General features: G+C 39.3%; 1 protein-coding gene and 1 long non-coding RNA gene across 2 annotated transcripts in view; one reads left to right on the top strand and one right to left on the bottom strand.

Annotated features, from left to right (window-relative positions):
• The window catches only part of klhdc8b (kelch domain containing 8B), a 269,063-nt gene that overhangs the window by 16,395 nt on the left and 232,452 nt on the right, over nucleotides 1-20,216 (bottom strand). The window contains exon 5 of the mRNA XM_085449494.1: nucleotides 19,288-19,389. Within this exon, the coding sequence (XP_085305620.1) occupies nucleotides 19,288-19,389 (102 nt within the window). The remainder of the gene's footprint in view (nucleotides 1-19,287; nucleotides 19,390-20,216) is intronic.
• On the top strand, nucleotides 8,015-9,122 carry LOC146681449 (uncharacterized). The gene is made up of 3 exons (XR_014918063.1): nucleotides 8,015-8,291; nucleotides 8,400-8,490; nucleotides 8,745-9,122. It is a non-coding gene; the product is annotated as an uncharacterized LOC146681449 (long non-coding RNA).

Genomic DNA, 20,216 nt, shown 5'->3' with positions numbered 1-20,216 from the left:
TATGAAACGTGTTTTTATGGCACATGTACAGAACCATCTGGTTTAATCTGAAATCAGTGAACGAATTACATCTAATTTAAGAGCATCTGAGATCCTCTTACGAATAATACGTAAACAGGATTTCCTTTCATATATTTGTATTTAGGCTGCAATTTAGTTGATGTTTGAAGGCCCGCAGCAACCTAAAATAATGTGTTATACTGAAAGAAATTAACTGCTTTGAAAATATGAGGAGCAGAAGGTACAGATATGACCTTCGTTAAAGGTCATTAAAAAAAACAGCACTCAAGCAAATTACAGATATCTGAAGTATTTGTCATTTTTACTTCCCACCTCTGCTCTCTCTCACTCACTCTCACTGTTCCTGTCACTGTCTTTCTGCCTTTCTCTTTCTGGCATATCTGATGCTGTACTATGATTGACGAGTGATATAATTTGGATTAATTTGCCTGAACATTGCTTAATTATTTTAACATAATTAAAAATGGTAAATGGCCTGTATTTGTATAGCGCTTTACTTAGTCTCCAAGGCTCCCAAAGCACTTTACACTACGTTCAGTCGTTGACACTTAAAAAAATAAAAACACAACATTTTTCTACATTATTGCAGCAACACTTAAATGTATTTTATTGCTCAACCTTGAAACACATATCATAAAATGTTTAACAATAATACGGTATGTGTCACCTTTGCATTTCTTGATCAGCCTTTCCATGACACAAATGAAGACCTACTGACGGAGGAGCTACAGAGCAACACAGTTCAGCCCTTTTGGAGTGTCAGTGCAACTCATTGTCAGAGTGATGAGAGGTACACAGAATTCTCTCGAAATCATCAGTGCACATGTAATGCCCTCACATTCCTGGCCTACCTTAATGAGGAATACCAGTTCAACACAGCCATACTTGATAAGGTCCTTGAACAGGGAGATGCACTCTACTGTTGCATTAAAACAAATCTTCTGCAGGAGATCATCTGACCATGGAGGACCTGCCCAAAGAACTTCATACTGACACAAATGTCTACAGTGTGAAAATCGATGACATAAGTTATGGATATCTGGAAGCAGCAGAGAACAGTCCTCAAAGAACAGAGTGGTGGTTGCCTCTTGCTAGTCGCCTTGTATGTCTGTCAACAGATGTGAACTTTGCTTTGCTCATGGTCTCACCTGAGTGCATTGCGGTTTTCCGTGACAAATCTGGGAGGTATGGATTATTTGATTCACATTCAAGAAGTGCAGCGGGTTTACGTCAGCCAAATGGAACAGCAGTCATGCTCACTTTCACTCATGTGAATGACCTGATCACCCACGTGCATAACCTTTTTCAAAATCAAGGCAAGTATGCACGATATGAGTTTGTGCCTGTTTCTTTCAAAACAGTCAGCACTCACACGGAACCCCCTGGACAGTCAACTCAGGCAACACCAGGAGCTACAGCTACATCATCAACACAAAATGATGAACCACAAATCACGAATCCCACTGCGCAAATGCCTGAACCAGAATCAGCCAAAACCCACATGACGATGTTAGACAATACTTTAAACTCACCAGATGACAAAATGGCTAAAACCCCCCGAACAGCAAGAAATGTGAGCAAATTAAATAAACGACAACGTAAGAAAGCTATTCATCAAGCTCAAACAAGTCAGAGGGAGTATGTAAAAGCTAAAGACAAATCTTCAACTGAAGAAGTGGCAAAGAAGACAAACAAAAGAAGACACGAAAGAGAACGATATGCCTCCTGTCGTGAATTTCGAATGAAAAGATTACAGGCTATGAAAACTCAATATGCTGAAAACTATCATTACCGTAAACAAAGACTGTTATCAGCCAAAAAATATTACGCCAATCCTCATATTCAAGAAAAAGTAAAAGCCTGCAAGGTGAAGAGATACCAAAGTGATCGTCATTTTCAACAAAAAATGAGAGACTACATTATCAGAAGATATACTACGGATCCTGACTTTCAAATCAGACAGAAAAAATATGTGGTTCAGAAGTACAACACGGATACCAGCTTTAAAACCAGACAGAAGCAATATCTGGTCCAAAGGTACAACACGGATACTGACTTTCAAACCAGACAGAAGCAATATCTGGTCCAAAGGTACAACACGGATACTGACTTTCGAAGCAGAATGAAAAAATACATAAGAACAAAATATGCATCTGATCCAAACTACAGGCACAAACAGAGAAAATCAATTTATGACAGGTATCACAATGACTCACAATTCAGACTGCACCATATACAGCGCTGTGCCCAGTACCAGAGACACAAAATGGCTACCACTGCATCTTTTGCCATTTATAAAAAGTTGTGTGCACAGAGAATAAAGAAGAAATACAGACGACTAGTAACACAGTTCCAGCAGGGTCCACAGTCTGAAGCACAGCCCCAGCTTGTAGTGAACAGTGTGATACAAGCAGCCACATTAGCTTTCTGTGAAGCCATTCAGTTAGGACCCACCCATGTCTGTACAGTGTGCCACAGAACTCTGTTTCCTAATCAAGTTAAACACTGCAAAAGATCAAAGTATGTTACTAATAGTAACATTGTTGCCACTTGCTTGACAGGAAAATTTGTCCATGTTTGTGACAGGGAATGCTCAGCTAATTGTACTTTCCCAAAACAAAGAATGGAAGAGTGGATTTGCTACAACTGTGACAACCACCTACAAAGAGGCAAGATGCCATCCGTCGCAGTAGCAAACAATTTAGCACTAGCAACCATTCCAATTGAACTGAGTCGATTAAATGTACTAGAACGACAACTGACTGCTAAAATTCTCCCGTTTGCAAAAATCATTGCATTACCAAAAGGACAGCAAAGAGCCGTACATGGGGCTGTTGTTTGTGTACCATCGGATGTGGAAACCACAGTAAACTGTCTTCCCAGACCTAACAGTGAAGCCCAGCTCCTGCAGGTACAACTGAAGAGACACATCAGATTCAAAGGTTACCAACACTTCTACACTGTAAACATGAAGAATGTGTTAGCAGGATTATCAAAGCTAAAAGAGATGCATTCAGAATACAAAGATGTATCTATTGATGATGAAGCTACTTTTGCTGATCCTACAAGTAATCAGATAATCGAGACGGAACATGACACTGCTGATGCAGATATTCAAGATGCACTGCCCAGAAATTTCGACCAGCAAATTGTACCAGAAAGAAGAACCACTGAGGATACAACAGCTGGACTGCTTGAGCCATGTCATGACGTAAACCAACTAATGGAGCCTGAACAGTCAAATGAAGAGCCCTTACAAGATATGGAGAAAGAAAAGGAAGAACTTCGACCTGGTCTTGTTCTAGACACCTGTATGCAACCACCAGATATAGCACAGGACATTTTATCATATGGTGAAGGAATATTTAGCACTGCACCCGCGCAAGGAAATAGACCTGTTGGCTTCTTCTCTGTTCCTAAACTTGAAGCCATGGCCTTTCCTGTGCAGTTCCCAACTGGACAGAACACATTAGATGAAGCCAGACAAGTTAAACTTTCCCCAAGCATGTATTTTAATACACGGCTGTTCTCTGCAGACACACGGTTTGCAACTGACCAAAGCTACCTATTCTTTGCACAGTTTGTAACAGAAACACACATGGCTTCAAACAGCATGTCCATCCAATTGCGCAAAGGAAAGGCAATCACCAAGGATGGGCGTAAAATTTCTAACAGAATGCTTCAAAATAAAGACGAAGTGGAGAAACTGATAAATAACAAAGACGCAACACGCTTCATGAAACCTCTGAGAGGTACTCCAGCCTATTGGGAGAAGGCACTGAAAGACCTACATGCTATGGTCAGACAGTTAGGAAAGCCAACTTTTTTCCTGACATTTTCAGCTGCTGAAATGAGATGGCCTGAGGTTGTTGAGGTCATAAAAACTCAACAAGGTGAACAGGTGGATTTTTCACAACTTGACTGGAACACAAAGTGTGAAATTCTCCGAAGCAACCCTGTGACTGTGATGCGATTGTTTGAAAAAAGAGTCGATGCACTAATGACAACACTGATCCTGTCCCCAGCACAGCCCATCGGTGAAGTAGAAGATTACTTTTATCGAGTGGAGTTTCAGGCCAGAGGTAGCCCTCATATCCATTTACTGGTTTGGGTCAAAGATGCACCTGAATTTGGAAGCGACCTTGAAGACCACGTGTACAAATTTATTGACAAGTACATAACATGTAAGATGCCTGACCAAAATGCCGATCCTGAACTTCACAAAATTGTGTCCGAGGTTCAAGTCCACAGCAGAAATCACTCCAGATCCTGTAAAAAAGGTAATGTGTCATGTAGGTTTGGGTTCCCCAAACTACCCGTAGACCAAACAATGATCACTTTCCCAAGCCCAGATGATGATGATGATGATCACAATGATAAGCAGCATAGCACAAGTAAGGAGAAAGGCACAAATGAAAAGCAAAAGAACAGACGAATGGCTCTCGCAAAAAAAATGAAAGAGGCCAAAGAAAAACTCCAGCCATTGGGTCGCAGAGCAAATCTCTCAAATTCCTCGTTTGAAGACTTGTCTGAGCTGCTTCACAAATGCAAATTAACTTATGAACAATACTTGGATTGTGTCTTCAATTTAAGCAATGGTCATGTCATCCTCTTAAAGCGTGAACCTAATGACTGCTGGGTGAATGCATACAATGCAGATCTGCTGAGGGCCTGGAATGCCAACATGGACATCCAATATGTCATTGATGACTACAGCTGCCTGATGTACATGATGTCTTATGTCTCTAAACCCGAATTTGAGATGACACAATTTCTTAATGGCGTCATCCAGGAAGTAAAAAAGTCCAATGTCAATGAAAGAGATGAAATGAAACAGATAATGCAGGCATATGCTAAACACAGAGAAGTCAGTGCCCAAGAATCCGTGGCAAGGACATGCAGCCTGCCACTAAAAAAGTGTTCACGCAGTGTGGTCTTCATATAGACTGATGATGATGCCCTGAAAATGAGTCTCCCGATGAGCAGGTTGCAGAGCATGGCACCAGATGATGAAAATGTGTGGATGTCCGGATTGCCAGAAAAATATGCAAACAGACCTAGAACACCTGACTTTGAAAGAATGTGTTTGGGTGAATTTGCTTCAGAGTACAGGATTCTCTACGGCCGTCAAACAGAGTCCAAAAATGCCATCCCCTTTTGAATAACATGGGTTATATTCAAAAAAGAACAAGAGGGAAACCTGCAATAATCAGATATCCTCGGTTCTCAGAAAAGAAACAACCAGAAAAGTTTTATAGCAGACTACTAAAACTTTATTATCCACATCGATCAAATGATGACCTTAAAAACACAGAATACCCCACATCCGAGCAGTTCTACAAAAGTGGACGAAAACATGGTTTTGCAGTACGGCCAATTGTTACCTTTAACAAAAAGCGTTATGAAGGCCATGGCAAAACAATGGAAAGGGCACTGGAACAGATTGAACAACAAGGCCCACTTATCAATGCATGGAACACCTTTGCACCTGAGGTTGAAGTAGATCGTTTAGAGTGTGTGGCCCAACGACAATCCAGACATGACACTGACGAAAATGAAATGGACATTGTTCCTGACTACCAAGTCAGTGGTAGCAGCAGTGGAACCATGCCAGCAATCGTAGCACCAAAGCTAAGCCCAGACTTTGTCAGAAAAATGTACCAAAGTCTGAATGAAACCCAAGCATCCATATTCTACGCAGTGCATGAGTGGTGTTTCAAACTTGTGTGGGGTCACTGTCCTGAGCAGTTCTTTTATTTTGTCTCTGGAGGAGCTGGCTGTGGAAAATCACATGTTATCAAGTGCATATATGAGGAGGCAACAAAGATTTTGCACCAACTCCCCAGATTCCGAGACCAAGCAGACATGTCCTACCCTGCAGTACTGCTGACTGCATTTACTGGCACTGCAGCTTTTAACATATCTGGGAAAACACTGCACTCTCTGCTAAAGCTGCCAAGATCTTTAAAACCGCCTTATCAGGGACTGGGGAATGCACTGGATGAAGTGAGAGCTTCACTTTCAAATGCAGAGATTCTGATCATTGATGAGATATCTATGGTTTCTAAAGACCTTTTTGCCTACATCCACTGGAGACTTCAGCAGATCAAAGGAAACAAGAAACCTTTTGGTGGGATGTCTATCCTTGCAGTAGGAGACTTTTACCAGCTTCTACCCCTTGGAAAAGCCAAACCACTCTGTGTGTACGAGGACAATGTCCTTGATCTCTGGAAAGACTATTTCCACATGGTCAACCTGACAGAAATCATGTGACAGAAAGATGATCATTCTTTTGCTGAAGTTCTGAACAGGATAAGAGTGAAGCAAAAAACAGACTCTCTTGAAGCCGATGACAAAGCCTTGCTCACACAGGCTATCCATGACATAAAAGACTGTCCATCTAATGTATTACACATTTATGCTACAAACAAAGAGGTCGACAAACACAATTCAGCAACTGTAACTGCTCTTCATTCTGATATCATAAATATTCAGGCAGAAGACTACAGAAAAGACCCACGAACGGGTGAGATGGTCCTCCTGGCAGAAATGATGAAAGGCAACAAAGGAGATTTACCTGATAACATACAAGCTGCACCTGGAGTGCGTGTTATGATTATCAGAAATTTGGATGTTGAAGATGGGTTTGTTAATGGGACATTTGGAACAATCACGAACATTGTGACAGCCACACAGGATGGACCAAAAACTGTGAATCTCATTGGACTCACGCTGGACAATGAAAATTCTGGGCAAAAACTTCGCAGAAAAATACAAGGATCCTCAGACAATCTTGTGTATATTGAGAAATGTGAAGAATGCACAAGTAAAAAAGGAGTGGTTCGCAGGCAATTTCCAATGAAGTTGGCCTTTGCATGTACAGCTCCCAAAGTACAAGGCATGACAATGGAATCAGCAGTAGTATGCTTGAAGCGTGTTTTTGAACCTGGAATGGCCTATGTTGCACTCAGCCGCACAACCTCACTTAAAGGACTGTACATCACAGACTTTGATGAAAAGAAAATCTATGCTGATCCTGCCATCACAGATGCACTCAAAAATATGAGACATGCATCATTTGAGAATGCAAGACCACTGTTGCAATTCTTAAAATCAGTAGATCCCACAGTCCCCACGTTGACAATTATCCATCATAATGCACAAGGTCTCCCAACTCACATGGAGGACATGAGATGCCACCATGAACTCAGCCTTGCTGATGTTTTATGTATAACAGAAACACACTTGTCTGGATCATCGGTTTCTCCCCGCTTCCAGCTGGAACAATACAACATGGCCACACGCAACAGACACGTCTCTTACACAAATCATACAGACATGGCAAAGGTAAATGGCGGTGGAGTTGCAATTTACTACAACACAATTCTTACAGCAGAGTCCCGAAAATACCTGCAAAATGTGACTGACCTTGAATTTGTTGTTGTCAAATTCACACCAAATTCAAAGCCAGTCACAGCTTTGATAGCAACTGTATACAGGCCACCAAATTACAGCCATGTGAGGTTTTTACCACAAATGCAATGTCTTTTGGACTCGTTGGAAATGATGAATCACCAACCAATTATTGTTTGTGGAGACTTCAATGAGGACCTTATGAGCAGAGGAAAAAAACCCATCCAAGAACTGTTGCAGTCAAGAGGATATGCACAACTGATTACTGCTGCAACTACCGAAAAACACATTGATTGATCACATTTACATATCACAGCCATACGCCTGCCTCCAATCAGGTGTTCTGAATACATATCACAGTTATCATAACCCCATTTATTGTGTTATTCACTAACACAAAATGACTGCAAGGGTATGAGGGATATGGACTTGCCAAGTGTCACTCCCTATTGGCCTACTCTCGCCTAGAAGTCATACAGATGGACCTAAATATGGATATCAGCATCTACAACAAGAAGTACAGGTGAGTCCTCTTGTAACATTCTTTAATGTACTACTATTTTATTAATTCCTATACACTCTGAACCGAATTTGTTGAAAAATAAAGTCAATCATGTTCTCTTATACGCAGACACAACAGAACACCAGCCTCTACGTGGTGCGAAGCCTACTGCAACAAAAACGTGATCTTCATGTCTTTGCGACTGAGCACACTCTACCAGCAACACTGACAGCTCACCAGTGGGAGCTCATAGATAAGACTGCTGGTGTGCTGTCATCCATTGAAGAGCTGACCAGAAACGTGAACAGAAAAACTGCAACTGCACCTGATGGGATCCCTGCCATAACAGATAATTGTATTTTTGTTTCTTTCTTTATATTGTACCATTTGATATTGATATTGTTTGAAATAAACTATAATCTCATTCATCCATTAAGTCATCCATTCATTCATAACTCCTCAGATGTGTTCTGTCCAGTGAAGGCAGTGGAGAAGCCCTACACTGATGTTGAAACTGTGCCACTCTTCTAGAAACCAGCTACAAGGATGGGCAGGTATAGTGAAATTAAAATGCACCTTTTGTTCAACAGGTTTACATACAGTCAAGTGATCAAAAGACACCAGTATTAAGCCAATTTGTTTTTTTACTTTTTAATTTAGTTTTGGGTAATTTAGTTCTAAAGTTACATTTGTTTTTGCAATTATTTATTAGAACTTCATGACTTGCCAGTTCACTAACTGAAGACCTGCGCTTTGTGATGTCTCGTTTTATTGTTTTAAATTGTGTTTTGCTTTTATCTGTTTCTAGCTGTTTTTGCAAAGTCAGCCAACCTCTTGCTTCCAAATGACCCTTATCCAGAAGTATCCGTGAGTGCCTCATCAGCAGAAACTAAAGTGGAGACCTACCTCTCAGAGAAAAACGCACACATAAGAAAAGCGACCCACTTCAGTACTGGAAAGAACATCCTAATCTGTCTCCCTCTATGGCTGCTGTTGCGATCCCAGTGTGCCCCCTGTAGCTCTGTGGACAGTTTTTGATTTGATTACATCTCACCCCAACCGGTCGCGGCAGATGACTGCCCCTCCCTGAGCCTGGTTCTGCCGGAGGTTTCTTCCTGTCAAAAGGGAGTTTTTCCTTCCCACTGTCGCCAAAGTGCTTGCTCATAGGGGGTCATATGATTGTTGGGTTTATCTATATATATTAATGCTTGTATGCTTTTCATTTATACTTTTGCCTTACTCTTCGGTTCATAATATAAAGTTACTTGAATGGTTTCCTTTTTCCTTATTTTATATTGCTTTGGTGTTTACCACAATCTAAATATCATGTTTAAATGGAATACATTATTGTAAATGGTATTTGTACAAAATATAGTTTGAATACGATAAGACACCTTTATTAGTCCCACAAGGGGAAATTTCATAATTTGCATAATTTTCCCTTTTCACATTAAAATACCTTTGAAATACAAATTGAATACCACTTAATGGACTTTTTTTCTACCAAGAAAACTTACTTTGGTTTACAATCTGTTAAACTGTTCACTTTAAACGACTCAAAACTGTAAAATCTAAATTGTAACTTCTCTTGAACACCTCAGACTTAAACATAATTTCTTTTATAGCTATTAACTTCTTTTGTAATGGTGTAACTGGAGCATCTTTCTCTCATCTCTGTATGCTGCACTGCATATAGCAGAGATCACAATACAGCTTACTTTTCTTTAACTTGAAAATCAGCTGTATTCAATTTCCCTCCCTCTTGTGGTATAAATAGCAAACTATGCTCATGTTGCATATTGCTCCCCCTAGTGTTATAAATGGCAACCTGCACTAATTGCACCACATTAAAGGCAAACTACACTCATTGGCAGTAGCATAGGCACACTTAAAATTTCTTCTGAAATTTTCGGTTTCTATTATTATTATTATTAACCTTTATTTAACCAGGAAGATCCCATTGAGATTAAAAACCTCTTTTTCAAGGGAGACCTGGCCAAGATAGGCAGCAGCAGATGTCTCACAGTTACAGAAATTACTCAAACACAGGCAGCAACAACACACATGCAACAATAAGTGAAAGAATACAAATAAAATAAAAATAAAATTCAATAAAATTCAAATAAAATAAAAAGTCAGTTAAAATGACAATCAATCTAATTGAAACAGTTGCATGTTATGGACTTGGCCTCAAGGATTCGTAGTTTAGATTTAAAATCACTTAATGAAATGAATTCAGTCATTTTCCATTCCTTCTGCAATTTGTTCCAGGCCGAGGGTGCTAAATGGACAAAAGCTCTTTTACCAAGTTCAGTTCGGGCAAATGGAACAGAAAGCAACAAGTAACCATGCGGACGAAGAGAATACCGACCAGCATGTTTCATTACAAGCAGGGAACATATATAAGAAGGCAGCAACCCAAGTATCGCCTTATATATAAAACTGTATAAATGAGAGTTCCTCCGACTTACCAAAGCAGGCCATCCTACCTGAGAGTATAACTCACAGTGGTGAGTCTGAAATTTACAGTTAGTGATGAACCTCAGAGAAGCATGATACACAGAATCAACCATTCGAAGACATTGAGCAGAAGCATTCATATATAGAATATCACCATAATCCAGCACAGGCGAGAATGTTGCAGCAACAAGCCGCTTCTTTATATTAAAAGAGAAACACAACTTATTTTGAAAATAAAATCTCAGTTTTAACTTCAGGTTTTTCACAAGATTCTCTACATGTGGTTTGAAGGTAAGCGAGTCATCAATTAAGATTCCCAGATATTTATAGGTGTGAACCAACTCTATTTTATTACCTTCAAGAGTGGTTACTGATGGGATTGTTTGGGCTCGTCTCCTTGATTTAGAAAACAACATGAGCTTTGTTTTGTCTGCGTTGAGAACAAGTTTAAGCTGATGTAATGAGTGCTGGACAGCAGAAAAGGCTTTCTGCAAGGAGTCGATGGCTTGGACAAGAGTTGAACCACAGCTGTAAATAACTGTATCATCAGCATAGAAGTGCAAGTTTGCATCTGGCACATGTAGACTAAGATTGTTTACGTAAATGATAAATAGAAGGGGACCTAATACAGAACCCTGTGGCACTCCGCTGTGCACTGTAACAAAGTCAGAACATAGACCGTCAGATTTAATGCACTGAGTCCTGTTACTGAGGTAGTTTGAGAACCATGCCACTGCTCTCTCAGAGAGTCCTGACTGGAAGAGTCTAAGTTTTAAAATACAATGATCAACAGTGTCAAATGCTTTTGACAAATCAATAAAAAGGGATGCACAGTGTTGTTTTTTATCAAGTGCAATAGTAATATCATTTACCACTCTAATTGCAGCTGTGATAGTACTGTGATTCTTCCTAAAGCCTGATTGATATTCAGATAAAATGGCATTGATGTGCAAAAACTCCTTTAACTGCTCACACACAAGAGCTTCAAGAACTTTGGCCAGCACAGATAGATTAGATATTGGTCTGTAATTAGTTAACACTGCTGGGTCGCCCCCTTTTAATAGAGGAACAACTAGTTAATAGTTGTAGTATTACAAAAGTCTAGTTAAGTTCTTCCAGCTGTGTGACTTCATTTTTGTAAAGACAAATTGAGCTTGATTCATGTAAGAAGTATTTATTCGGTTGTTCAGGGATGACACGACAAATCCTACTTCCGGGCCTAAAGTAGTCTGCGTTTAATATGGCTTTTGTGTTGTTAACATGTTTAATGTTATGTATTTTCTTCTATTTGATCTCAAAAAGCTCCTAAAACAGTCAGTGATCACTGTTGACCTCTCTCGGCTTTTGTTACCACTAATCATTTATTTAAGCTCAGTTTTTAAAACCTTAGGATGTAACTACAGCCCAGCCCATGCAGCAGTATATGAATGACTAACCTCGTATTGTGGATGGATTATCTCAGTTGTTCTCCTGGCTGAAGTTTGGTCCTTTTACAGCATCCTGCCATCTGATTACATTTCTTCCTGACCACCGAGAACACTCACGTTAACTTTTATCGAGTGGAAAAAAAGTTAGCTTGTTTATATTATGCTAACATAGCTGTGTCGCTAGGTCACGTAGCACATCATTATATACCAGCTAGCCCAACTTCAGTAACCCTACAAACGTCACTGCTGTTTAGTTTTCTGTCTTCATTTATGTTGGAAGTGATAACGGAGCTGTACGTTTTAATTTGTTTCCAAAACCCCGCAGTCAGGACATGCTATATTGTATTTAGATAGAAGCTAGCGAGCTAACTCCCTGCTAACTTCTAACTCCGTTAAATGTCATAAATTCAGTTTTCATGGATGCCTGGATGTTAAACTCAATTGTTACACCTGGTAGAGCAGAACGCTGATCATTTTATTAAAGATGAAAGACTTTAGACAGTTTTTCAACTCTCAGTAATGCCATAGTGATCGTTTGATATATGGACCTGCAGCGGAGTTTAGGTCCAGACACGGCCAGTGACGTCAGACTGAACAACCGGATAAGATCCATGTATGTATTCCTTCCAAGAAAAACCTAAGAAAAACTCACCCCCAAAAACCAAACAAGTAGTCTTAAAATTACTTTAACTGTAACATCCTTTCTAAGGGAGGACTATAGGTAGGTGGAAAATACTGGAAACTAGTTCCGGCCATTTCAGAGGTGGTGTGACGTTGAGTGAAAACCTGTCCTGTGTCTATTATCATGGTTCACTTTGATCTTGACTACAGATATGAAATATCTGTAGCTTAGGTAACAAAACCTCATACATGAAGACAGATATGCTGATGTATTCCAGATGCCAATAGTGATAACTGACATTTTAATATGAGTGACAGAGAGGAGAGCAGTGCTGAACTGATTATTTCCTTCAGCGTTTACTTACATTTTTTTTTTACCTATACAAATACTGTAAACTACATGCTAAAATTAAAATTTGAAAGCTACTTTTAGCTTCTCCCTTGTCACAAGGGTTTTATGCCCTTTCTGATGCAATCTCTTAGAGACTGGTGTCTCTCAAACATTTGTCAATGAAGAACAAGTTCTAAAGAGCTTGCAAAATTCAAGTAGGGTACTGTAAAAGGATGCCACGATAGCAACAAATCAGTTCATGAAATTTCTATTCCATAGTTAAGTGGTATTATTGCAAAGTGGAAGTGTTTAGGAAACACAGTAATCATGAAGTGACAGGCCATGTGAAGTTATGAAGCAGGGTTGACACAAAAACTGAGCAGCTGGAGCTTCATGACATGGACTTTTATGGTTGAGCAGCTCTTGTAATGTCTAGTTGGCCCACTGTGCTTGTCTTTAATGTTTAGTTTCTAAACATTTTTCTGTCAATTGAATTTACACAGTTAAAAAATCCAAGACAACAAGCTAAATATAGCTGTTGCAATATGGTACTGTATAGAAGATGGATGTAAAATAGATGTAAAATTGCCCAATGGTTTCTGACATTGCATTTTGAAAACTCATACTATATATTTGGCTGCCACCATATTCAGTTTTTGGATGCAAAATTGACTGTATTTAGACCTTGGTCAGCAAGCTATATCCAAAAACTCTATAAGTACATCACATATGTCTGCTGATGAATACACAGTGGCAGACTAACACTAGAATTTCACTCACCAGAATTAAACTGTGGTCTGTATCACACAACATTGCATTTTATTTGTCAGATAATTGCATAAAAAATCATCTAATACAAACAACAATACAAACATGGTGTAGAGGCCCAGCTCAGTGATTTTAATCAGAGGACTTGAGCGTAATCAATTTTCTAATTTGTGTTGAATATGTTGAAATTCCAGCAGGCGTGGAAGCAAATGAGGAGTAAGCATAAAAGCAGAATAAGACATTTTCTGCATCGCTTACTAAAGTGATGCTAAAATGACACTAAAGTTTGCTCGTTACTGTACTGTGACATTACTGATATACAGCTCAACGTAATGTCTTTGCAAATATATACTTTTTATATATTGCTTTTCAAGTCTTATTGAGCAGCATTTTAGATTACAGATCACATTTTAGCAAAACATTCATACAGTGTTTAAGTCCTATACACTTCAAACAATTTATCTATCCGTCATCAATTAATCTAACATGCATTTCTTAGGACTGTGGGTGAAAAGCCTGAGGCAAAGGACAAAACTTACACAAGCACAGAGAGAACATCTAAACTCCAAACAGAAAGGCAAACCACAGTGGTGCAACCATATACTTTCTATATGGCTTATTTGTATGGATATTTGAAGTTTGTTTGAAGTTTAGAACTTTATAATATGGATAATGGATGCCAATAAGAGCAGACTTGAGCTTGGAGTTGCTCGCTTTTGTGTGTTTTCGAAGCTGAATTCTACATGATGGTGTTGCCCATCCATCCAACCATTTTTCTACTGATTATCCAGGTTCAGATCACAGATAGCAGGAGTCTAAGTGGAGACACAGAGACCTTTCTGGCCACGCTTACATTCGAACACGGGATTCATTGTAAACAATCGATGAAGTCCAATAACAGAACACTTTCTGAGTTCAGCTGATTAGCAGATCATTCCTCCCAATACTGACCTTCAGGGCACACTGTCATTACCCATGTCAGCATAGAAGTAACTAGAAGTGGGAATCACCATACATCCCACGATATGATATTATCACAATACTTAACGCACGATACGATATTATTGCAATTTTTAAAAATATTTTGCGATATTCAGATTCTGTACATAAAGGTAAACTTTATCAATATTCATTTTATCTAATATCAAAGTCTCGCACTCAGTCTTTCTCTCATTTCAGTCAGTTTTATTGTTGACAAACTGAATGGTTTGTATTACAGTCTAGTCCAACTTAACTGAATGCAACCATCTGGTACAATTATAGCTATTCTGAACTATGCAATTTGTGAAACCTTATGCAGCCCCTTCAGCAACTGAAGAATTTGAAAGTTCAAAAACAAAATATAATTTTACATTAAATAAAAAAGTTTTAAACTTAATTAAAATAAAACATGTCTTAAATTAAAATAAGTAAACTGTCATGTTTATTGCTGCCAAAAAAAAGTTAAACACATTTGGACAGTGAAGGAATGTCAGGATTCTTGCTCAGAAAAAGGATCAACATGCTCTGAAGTCAGAGCACAAAAACCTTTTTTGTAACAAAATATCGATTTCTGCTGTCCCTGTATCGATACATTATTAGCAAACAAAATATCACGATACTACACAGTATCGATTTTTTCCCCCACCCCTAGAAGTAACCCAGTAGAACCACCACCTATTGTCTGCACAGAGAATCTTCAAAATCTCTGCTTTCTTAACCCTTCGTCAATTTAGCTGCATTCAAGAATGCCTTCGTGGATGTGTTTGCCTTTTTTATTTCCCTAGTCAACAGGCAGAGGGAGGGAAATGTGCCATGAACCAGAAATGACTCACAAGCCCAAAATATCATCATGGATTAGATGGCGAGCCAAGCTCACAGCTGACATTACCACAGAAGAAAATACAACACGTCTACCTCTTTCCCCCCGCTCACATACATTTATTTCTTTCATCCAGCTCAATCCTCTTTTCCCTTTCTTTCTCCATTGGCTGTTGAATTTCATAACTGTCTCTCTCAGCAGGACAAGATTGACGTTTTCCTCTCTTTCTCACATGGTCTGACACACACACACAAACACGCACAGCTGTCAGGCCACATCATTGACTGCCACTCTGGATCTGGGGCAAAAAAAACAAACTGCATAAGTTTTTTAGGCCTAGAGAGTGTGTTAGAGCAGCGGTCCCCAACCCCCGGGCCTCAGACCGGTACCGGTCCGTGAGTCATTTGGTACCGGGCCGCGAGAGTTGAGGCTCAGGTATGAAATGTATGGTTTTCAGGGTTTTTATCGGTTTTCAGTGTTATTTTGTTATCGTTTTTATCGTTAATTCGGTTTTCCTGGGTCTTTTCACGTGTGTTATGAATAAATCTTCTTTTTTTTGGTACCGGTACTAGTTTTATTTTGTTGTATTTATCCGCGACACCTTAAAGGCCGGTCCGTGAAAATATTGTCGGGCATAAACCGGTCCGTGGCGCAAAAAAGGTTGGAGACCGCTGTGTAAGAGTGTAACTTAGAGTGACAAATCTATTTGCAAAAGGGGAATTGCAACTGTTAGCATGCAGAGGAGGAAGCTGAGAAGGATTGTGTTATTCTCCCCAAGCTTTTCATTGCTCCTCACACTGTAGATGTGTCAGATGTTTTCTCTCGGACATTAATGATGAGGATAAACATGATGGAAATTTAACCTAATAGGCTTAAGCTGGAGCTAAGCTGTGTTGATTTCATAGTAATGAAAAAAATAACTCTTCTCTTCCTGTAACTTCCTGCTCTGTGTTGCTGCTGAGGTTGTCTTACAAGAACAAACAGCTTTTGAATGCATCAACAGATTTCATTCTATAACTCTGGGCTTTACATCGGATTGCGTGTGTTGATACAGCTTTGTGGATATATAACCGAGGCTGTTCTTGCGGATGCATGCAAGTGCAAAAGAAAAGAGGGTCAATATCTGTTTAACAAGCGTGTCACTGTGAAAAATGCTGACCTGTGATTAATTTGTAGCATTGCTCAATTTCACTTCACACTGTATTTACTTTAACAAATGCAGCTCAGTCAGGGAGAAAATGGAAAGTTAATGGAAAATTAATTTGCTGGTTTGTGAGCCTGTGTGTGGCCTTGATGAGAAATGAGAGTTGTGGTCTGCTCTGACAAGTTCAGTGTAAATGTTGAGGCCTTTTATCATCTGATGATCTCTTTAATAAACAAATAACAACAATTAGTCAAGCCAAGGCCTTGCTCTACATGGTGCAATTTAAGGGTTCCAGATACTGAGATAATTATGTGCTTATACCTGGATCACAGATGGTTTGACTCTATTTGTTTGTTTTAGAAGGAAAGTTGCAAAACAATGCACAGTTTTTTTCCTGAATGATCACATTCTTCAAACAATTCTATGTTGATGCCAGAGGTTTCTTAACAATGCCCCATCTACAGCATAGGTGACAAGTGGTTTGAATGGGAAAACTATCATATGCTAGGGCTTTCACATTCACAAGAATCCAGCTGAACATCCACAGGAGGTTTGTGTTAGGTAATCCACAGCTTGTCTAACACAGGGTTCCCCAAAGCTGCAAGCCACCTTCACCCCAACCTTTTCTTTAATGGTTTATCCAGCTTAATTAATGTCAATCAATGTCTTGTGTTATTAAAATGACCTCTGTTCTATGCTGGTATCTGTGCTTTTGCTGCTCTGTGAGCCTCTGGCTTTGCATATATGTACAAAGAAGGGTGTGAAGCTCCCAAAGTAACTGTACTGTGAAATGTCATGGAACAGCTGGATGAATGATCAATCTTCTTTTGACTATAGTGGTCCGTTTTGTTGTGAGAATGTTGTTAGTTTACTCCAGTCGAGTTTTACAAACACTAAAGATTCTCAAGTGACACACTAAGGCCTGATTTACACTTCTGTGGGGAGTCTTTGTAGAGTCTGACCTCATCTAAGCAAGTGACTGACAAGCCTTTTAGATCATCATGGTGCATGGTCCAGGTGTTTTATATGAGGAGCCACCTGGGCTCCCCCCCCCTCCTGGCTCCCCACTTATTGCTGTTGTCAGGGGGAAATTGAACGTCAGGAAAAAATGTTTCCAATTCTTTCACATACATTATTATTCCTTATATTGGTATTGATAATTGTTATTCAAGAAATGCAGGGAAAAAGTAGGTGTAAATGTACAGGAGAAATCGAAAGTGGTGAACAAGCCAATCACAACACACGGCATGTATATGCAGTTGTTTTTTAAGGTTAGGGCGTTCAGAGGGGTTTGGAGTCATGATGTAGCTACGGTGTAGATTTCCCGCTGATCCCAAGTGGCTGATTGTGACCCACACCTGTTTTCACACCTTGGCTCTTGTGATTAGGTAGAGGATCATCAGGGGGTCCTTTTGTCCCTTTTTTGGGGTGAAACTCCCTCTGGGTTTAAATCTGGGACTCTCCACCATTTGACCCTTAGAACTGAAGAAGCTTCTCGGATGAGAGGTGAAATGTCTTCAAGCAACTTAAAGAAGTCCAGACGCTTTTCATTTTTGTGGAATATTAAAATTCTGCTCTTCAGCTAATACTTTTGTTAAATTTCTAGATCTTAGTTCTTGTTTAATTTAGCTTCCTTTCATATCCAGTCTCTTAGTCTTTCCTCTGTGTGTCCTCCTCAGCATCCTAAGTCAGTCATGTATGTTTACGTTTGTCGAAGTTTGCCTTTCTCGCTCTCGCTCTGACTCTTGGTCCTGTCATCTGTGTGGTTCTTATGTTCTAGTTTGGCTATTTCTTGCTTTCATGTCTGTTCCCCTTTCGTGTCCAGTCTGTTTTGTCTTCCTGGTCTGTCGTGTGTTTCTATTTCTGTTATCCCCTATCCTAGTGTCAAGCTCCTGAGTCTCAGTGTGCTTCTCACATTTTTTGGTTTACCTACAACATACCAAGAAATAAAAAAGGCTGAATGATTTAATCTTTCTAAATTATTAGCCTACAAGTACCAAACAATTTAATGCCAGCATTAAAAAGTTTGGCCAGCTTTAGTTAAAACCATCGAAGGATGGCTGTGTCCCCATTGTGCTCAATGTTCTGATGTTAAGATAAGATAAGATAAGATAAGATAACCTTTATTAGTCCCACACGTGGGAAATTTGTTTTGTCACAGCAGGAGTGGACAGTGCAAAAGTTATGAGGCAAAAATTATGTTGTTGTTTACCTCAAGTACAACATCTAAGTACAGCATCACTCAGATGTTGTACTTGAGGTACACACACAAAGGTATTTGTGCTTTGATGAATCACCTGCTTTCACCACAACCTTCTTGGAGCAAATAGTGCATAGGATCCACTTCCAGAGACCTGTATCCCCACCGGTGGTAGTCATCTATATCAACTGGGCTGCCTGCCTGTTCTGTTGGCTTCCTTCATCTGGATGTCTGTGATGCATGCATTGCACTACAATAGATCATTTTGGTGCTATGTCTGTATGGTATTAAATAATTTAAAAAAAAGGAAAATAATATTTTTATCCCTACCAGAAAAAAACATAACATGAGCAACGGCTCAATGGCAACAGGATCAAGGACACAGGCTGTATACAGTACATTCACACACCACTGAAAGACATTCAGTGATGTTTGTCTTTTTATTTCTTACATTTGTGATTTTTACGTAATTGTGTTATATAAATTAAATAAAGTTTCTTTGCCCATTGTTCTACTTCTCCTTCTTGAAATGAGGCACAGTGCTGTACTTGATTAACAGAAGGCAGGAAAAATGGATTAAATAGAAAAGAGCTGCTGACCTAGACCACCAGCTATGATGACTCTTCCACCCAGGCATCCTGCCACAAAGTCAGCCCTCTTCTCCCTCATCCTGGACATCCGAGTGGGTTTTATCCAAATACCTGCCAGAGGTAAAACACAAGAAACTGTCAGTTATCTTTCAACACAGTCATCCACGACAGAAAGCAGTTTTCACTGCCATAGTATTTTAAAGAAAAACACGGTATATTGAGTATGTGGGGTCACAAGCAAAGATGCTCTCGGTGTGTTGGGTAACAGTCAAGTTCTTCAGAATTTAAATGACTACATTAATAAATGTGACTGCAGTGCTTTCAATTACCTCATTAAACTCAGAGTGAACAGTGGTCATACAAATGCAGATAAAAAATAGAAAACAAAAATTACTTTATCACAATCCCTGTTTCCAAAAAGTGCACAAAAGTACTCGTCATAATGAATAAAAAATGTTATCTTTAGCATATACCATTTAAACAGTGCATAAATATGCAGCTGACACAACAAACTGTAAGAAAGAAGAAAGCTATTTCGTTTTCCTACCAGCAGCCCTAGTTCCTAACTTATATAGACACTAAGTAGACAAATAAATACACTTCCTATAATATTTTCCACTAACTGTTCCTTTAGGTCAAGACAAATGTATTATGCATTAGGGTTCAGTTTCTTTGTAATTGTAACAATTGTAAAGGTCAGACTGTGCTTTGCTTGCATTTCTGCTGTTTGGGGGCAAAAAGAAAGAAAAAGCCAAAATGAATTAAAAATAATAGAAAAGAAGGAACAAGAAACATTATAGAAAGTTTCTGTTAGTACAACCCCTGCCTCAGGAGCTCCCTCCCACCATGGCCATCATTTTCCTTTTTAGGTCTAAAACTCAGAACCCGGCAGCACATTATAGCTCTATATATGGAGTATCACATGTAGTGACACACTC

The sequence above is a fragment of the Copadichromis virginalis genome, linkage group LG23, assembly GCF_057382275.1.
Source record: "Copadichromis virginalis isolate Kocher_CV1m ecotype Utaka linkage group LG23, C_Virginalis_male_GT1.1, whole genome shotgun sequence".
Taxonomy (NCBI): domain Eukaryota; kingdom Metazoa; phylum Chordata; class Actinopteri; order Cichliformes; family Cichlidae; genus Copadichromis; species Copadichromis virginalis.
This window is presented reverse-complemented; position numbering and strand designations above follow the sequence as displayed.